The sequence below is a fragment of the Chiloscyllium plagiosum genome, unplaced genomic scaffold (assembly GCF_037043375.1).
Source record: "Chiloscyllium plagiosum isolate Xiang-an unplaced genomic scaffold, Cpla_swu_hap1 HiC_scaffold_22, whole genome shotgun sequence".
NCBI lineage: Eukaryota > Metazoa > Chordata > Chondrichthyes > Orectolobiformes > Hemiscylliidae > Chiloscyllium > Chiloscyllium plagiosum.
The window spans coordinates 25,795,273-25,801,272 of NW_028270160.1; the positions used below are offsets into that span (position 1 = coordinate 25,795,273).

At 40.6% G+C, this 6,000-nt stretch overlaps 1 protein-coding gene across 2 annotated transcripts in view; it reads right to left on the reverse strand.

Annotated features, from left to right (window-relative positions):
* LOC122561200 (factor VII-activating protease-like) overlaps positions 1 to 5,798 on the reverse strand; it is a 50,621-nt gene extending 44,823 nt beyond the window's left edge. For both annotated transcript variants that reach the window (XM_043712775.2, XM_043712774.2), the window contains exons 1-2: positions 5,627 to 5,798; positions 5,355 to 5,379 (exon numbers count right to left, since the gene is read on the reverse strand). In XM_043712775.2, the coding sequence (XP_043568710.1) occupies positions 5,355 to 5,379; positions 5,627 to 5,689 (88 nt within the window). In that variant the 5' untranslated portion in view covers positions 5,690 to 5,798. The remainder of the gene's footprint in view (positions 1 to 5,354; positions 5,380 to 5,626) is intronic.
* Between the last annotated feature and the right edge of the window lie 202 nt (positions 5,799 to 6,000).

Sequence of the window (6,000 nt, forward strand, 5' to 3'; positions counted from 1 at the left end):
ATTAGGTCTTACAGCATTCACATTTTACTTGTAAATGCTTGAAGAGATATTGAAATAAGATTCTCTCCAGAAAGTTATATTGAAATGGAGAAAGTGACATCTGAAAGACTAAGATGCATAGAGTGGAGAGTGAGAAATTAAGAATTGGAATCCCTACAGTGTGGAAATAGGCCCTTCGGCCCAACAAGTCACACTGACCCTCCGAAGAGCAACCCACCCAGACCCATTCCCCTAACCTATGTTTATCCCTGACTAATAACTAACACTATGGGAAATTTAGCATGACCAATTCCCTAACCTGCACATCTTTGGATTGTGGGTGGAAACCAGAGCACCCAGAGGAAACCCATGCTGTCATGGGGAGAATGTGCAAACTGCACACAGACAGTCACCTGAGGCTGGAATTGAACCCAGGTCCCTAGCACTGTATAGCAGCAGTGCTAACCACTGAGCCACTGTGCCGCCCAGGGAGTGAAATAAAAAGAAGACAGAGAAAGAGAAAGCTGAAGAATAGAAAAGAATTATTAAAAGTATTGTTCTCAACCTCTTAAGTTCATTCAGGAAATTGCTCCAACCTTATTGTTGTTATATGTAATATATGGGCAATGATGAGTTGACATCTAACTTATAGTTCCACATTCAAAACCTTGAAAAACATTCCTGACGGATAACTATTCTCACAATTCTAGTGTGCCATGCATTTCACTGGTTGCGAGGCTGATTTTAACCAAGTCAGAATGCCACACTTACTGAACTGATTCTCCAGGTGGAATTCCTTTGGCCTGTCCTGGTGTTGCACCGCATTATTTAGTGGTAAAATTGATCCATCAGAGAAAATAACTTACAAATCAGTGTGGTATTTTGAATGGAGATAATAACTGAGCACATTTTACAAAAAATTGGCACCTGTACAAAATCACCTTAAGTGAATCATCCCAAGCCCTGAACAATGTAGGCTGTGGTGAGGAATTTGGGGGAATCATGTGAGAAGTTGAGGGAGGCCTTTCTCAATGCCAAACGTGAAAGCTCTCATTTTCCAACTCGGTTCCGGATTTCGGGAGAAGATTTGGTGAGAGGTATATTAATGGGGATTATTGCCCATTATCACTTACATCACTCAGGTTCCCATTCTACCATCCACTGGATAGAAACTAGATATCAAGAGTCCCTGACATAAATACAGTGGACATCTACTGACTGTAGCCCACTACTCTCAAGATAGCCATGACCAATGTCTCAGGTGGCACACCTTGGGCAATGGCTGCATGCACTCAACATCCACAGATGCTGGCATCCAACATACCCCTGATTCGCTTAAAGTACGTGTTCTGCAGTGTAGTGTTGTACTTTGGGATACACTGAGACCTTTCACTGCAATGCTAATACAAGGATAATTTGTGGACAGGGAAGGGCACCCAGCTCACAGACTGAAACAGGCTACTTCTTAAGGCTGCATGCTCACTCTCTTAGCATTCACTCATTTAGCACTTGTCTGCGTTCTCCCAGCAGTCCTGCTTTGCCTCCTCTTGTTTATTTGCGCTTTGTTCTTTGAGACAGAGCTTAAAGGCTTACAGCACTGTTCTATTGCATTGCAGACTAGAGCAAAATGAAAGACAGGCAGTTTGCAATGCTTATCAGCAGTAGTCAGTCAGGTTGGAGGACATGTTGCACTGTGGCACCATGCTATATCAGTCTTACCTCTACTGTGTATTTGGCGACAACATTGCCTATGCTTCAAACAAATGGCCATGTTTCAATATCTAAAGGCAATAGCTCTCAGTCAAGTCAAGGGAAATACCATCCAGTCAGGGGCTTTCCAGCAGAATAAAACAAGCTTAGCCCACAAAAGTCAGTCAAGGAGCTTGGGCACTGTCTTTCAGCCACTTGGGAGGTGGTCGGGGTTAAGTAGGAGGTGCGCAGCTAAATGTCAGGCAACACACCTCCCTCCCACCTCTCTGGGGCTACTCTGCCCTATTGTGTATTGTTTGATTTTGCAATGAGAGAAAGGGAGGGATTGAGTAAAATGGAAGTGGTGACACAGTTTTTAGAGCTGTTTCAGGTGGAGGATTAGATTAGATTAGATTCCTTACAGTGTGGAAACAGGCCCTTCAGCCTTACCAGTCCACATCGACCCTCAGAAGAGTCACCCACCCAAACCCATTCCCTCTGACTAATGCACCTAACACTATGGACAATTTAGCATGGCCAATTCACCTGACCTGCAATACTTTGTGATGTGGGAGGAAACCGGAGTACCTGGAGGAAACCCATGCAGACACGGGGAGAATATGCAAACTCCACACAGACAGTCGCCTGAGGCTGGAATTCAACCTGGGACCCTGGTACTGTGGGGCAGCAGTGCTAACCACTGAGCCACCGTGGATGGATAGTGATACTCCCAAGAACATTGAGTACAGGAGTTAGGCCCTTTTGGAATATTGCATGCAGTTCTGGTCTTCTTCCTATCAGAAGTATGTTGTGAAACTTGAAAGGGTTAAGAAAGGATTTACAAGGATGTTGCCAGGTTGGAGGATTTGAGCCATAGGGAGAGGCTGAATAGGCTTCGGCTGTTTTCCCTGGGGCGTCGGATGCTGAGGGTTGACCTTATAGAGGTTTATAAAATCATCATAGGCATGGATAGGTTAAATAGACAAGGTCTTTTCCCTGGGATGGGGGAGTCCAGAACTAGAGGGTATAGGTTTAGGGTGAGAGGGGAAAGATATAAAAGGGACCTAAGGGGCAAAGTTTTCATACAGAGGGCAGTGCGTAGGGTCTGTTTCTGTGCTGTACATCTCAATGACCCTGACTCTAAGTGAGTGATGCAGGACTAGTGGTGTGGGAGTTGAGGGGTAGGAGCAAGTAAAGGAAGTCATTGCATGTAATAGTCTGGGTTGTGGAACATGAGCCTTAGTGGGAGGTGGGTGCAGTAGTTGGGATAGAGTGAGTATGAGGTACTGCAGGCGACTGACACTGCATTAACCCAGGTGCCAACTCAGACCAGGGTGGCTGGGTCTGGTGTCATGCCCTCCTCTGCTGGTCCTGTGGGAGGAGGATGTCTCCTTCTCTGTCCAGCAGGATTTCCATTTCCATATCTGTGAAGTGGAGTGCCAATCTCCCCTTGTGTGCCATGTTGGGTGTGAATGTCATGGACCTGCAGGACAGCTCTGGACTGATGGAGCCTGACCTGGTGCACAATGGTGGAAGTGCCAGGGGTCCTGGGAGATCTGGCAGTTGCAAGTAATTCTGGCCCTAATAAGTGGGAGAATCAAGCTAGCATTGGACAACAGGCACACCATAGGGATGTGTCAGATAGTTAATGAGATGAATTTCAAACAATAGATGAGTAAACTTTTTAGGAGTTGTAAAGAGAAACCATTCATGAAACTCAGTGAAGTGACACTTTGTCAAAATATGATATGTTTCAGCCCCTTATGCCAAAATATGAATTAAGACAAGGGATGTATATTCAAGAAGCATTAGTTACCTTCGAAGCAGGTAACATGCTGAGTCTGTGCAGGTTGTCTGAAAGTCCTGTTCTGTCTATCCAACCCTTTCTCCATAGCCCTTCAAATTCTTCCTTTACATGTAAATACCCACTTTACTAAAGGGTGGGATTGATAACTTAGAGCAACATAACTTGCCTCGTGTAGATTGTGCGTTTTAATGGAGGAGGTGCTAAGAGGGTCTGAGTGATTCTGACTTTCCCCACAGTGATTAACTGAGGAAGAGCTATGTTACCTGCTACACAGTGGCATGAAGTCCATCAAATAACTGGACAATTCTGCTAAAGGCCGTTAAAATTATGGAAGGCCTTGCCTCTGTGCCATTGGTTCCTTCCTAGTTATTATATCACTCAGGTTGCAATCTGAATTCAAATGAGATTGTTCACCAGTGCCAACTTTTGGAGAGCTAAAGATACATTAAGTTTGAGATGATTCTGAGATAGTAATATGACAGAGCAATTCAGTTTTAATTACATTTCCACATTTCCCAACTTCAACGATATTGCAGAGCATATTCCAACAGTGAGCTTTTTGAAAAGAAAATAATTCCAATCCCACAATGTTTAAATTATCTGTAATTAGATGGATATAATCCAGCATGTCAAGACCGAATTTTCAAAACTTGTCACAATGGTTTAATCTCCATTCTCCTGGCTTTGTTCAGGAAAGGCGATGAGATCTTGAAATGGATTCCAGGTGACCAGACCTAATTTTTACCTACAGGGTTTCCTAACTCCTGACAGTCTCATTAGTAGAACAGTACTACAATAAGGCCAACTCATTAAATAGAGTCATTACTGAAAGGAAAATTCAAACAGCAAAGGTCTCTTCTGCCATAATTTCTTACTGTACTCCAAAGGAGGAACTGCTAAGATTTACATTGATGCTGAAACTTTCTGAGGTAACAAATTTCTACATGAGCTGGTGTCATGAATCATATTTCCGATTTTTGTAAATGCATGTAGAATACACATACAAATTAGCATAGAGAAAATTCTTTCTCAAGATTTAACTATAAGTAAGAATTTAGAGATGATTTTCTGAGGAGTGACTCTGTGTGGGCCATCACTGGACAGAATGAACCTGAACCCCTGTAGCAGTCCTATCTTTGACAGTTACTCGCATTCACAGCAGGATAAATGCCTTACAAATTTATCCCAATGGAGCAATTACAAAAACAGTTATCAGTATTTTCCCACATAGTGACAATACAAAAGAATCCTTCACTGAACTGCCACTTTTGTTTGGAACAAGACTATTAACTTAAAATCATCCTCAATGGATTAATCACAAACAACAAAACTCATTTTTTCAAACACAATAGATGAATGATACCAATTAAATCAAACCTTTCTCATGTATCTGGCACTACATCTGATCTCTTATAAGTTAAATAGAAGACCTGTCATAACTGCCCATTGTCTGTTGATCTTTGCTACTCAAACTTGTAACAACTTGTTCCTCTTCCCAACTTGCTAAATAAGCCTATTTAACTGAAACAGAGATAAATAAAAACCAAAGAGTATTCTGTAAAGATGCAAACAATTACAATGACAAATTAGAACAAATAAAGTCAAAACTGCAAACAGCTTTAAAAAAATTCTTTTGACTAAATGTAATCAACTGAACCTTGTTATCTTTTTCATTATAATATGCAAATGCTGTTGCTTGAATATTTCATCACACAAAATATTCTCCTGCAATTTTACATCTGCCCTCTATTTAATTAGTGTATATATTCTGCTGAACTCTGGTAAGTGCTGTATCTTCCTATGTAAATGTCATACTATCATTTACAATCTCCATTTCACAATTTTAATCCTTTCACAGATAAAATTTTTTTTTACTTACCACCGTAATACCAATCCGTTGATTTCTGTACAGAAAAAGCATGTATTAGAAAACAATAGCAGAATCAAATGGCTCCCTATACGTTGTACAAAATGAACAGCAAAACTTTAATAAAAGTTGGAAAATGTGTTACCTAAAACTAATCATGTACTTTAGAATCTACTTCTCTGAATAAAAATATATCACACTCTTTAATAAAAAGTTAAGCATAAACACAGCACATAACCATTTTAAATTTGGCTTTATAGATGAAAAAAAATTATCCTACTTACTGTTAATGGTAGAATTGCATGCCAGATCACACAAGTATAAACCAAAGCCAAAGCCCTTGCCATACTGACAGATATAATGGTTAGAACCTGGGCTGTTTGCTGTTTGCCAGCAATGAAACCTTAATTATATGGTAAAAAAAAGTATATTTACCAGAAGTCAATTTACTGGTGTATAGGCAGAGAGGAAAATGCTAATGATACATTGAATGTTGATTAATGTTTAACAGTTAACGACCCTGCACAGATAATTTCTAGTTTTTGTCCCTTTTCACAATCTGGTCAATATTCAGCAAGCTTGGTGCAGATAAGATAAACCAAGGTCTAGTTTTGTAGAATTACAATATTTCTTTAAAAATTTGTTTGCTTTATTTGTG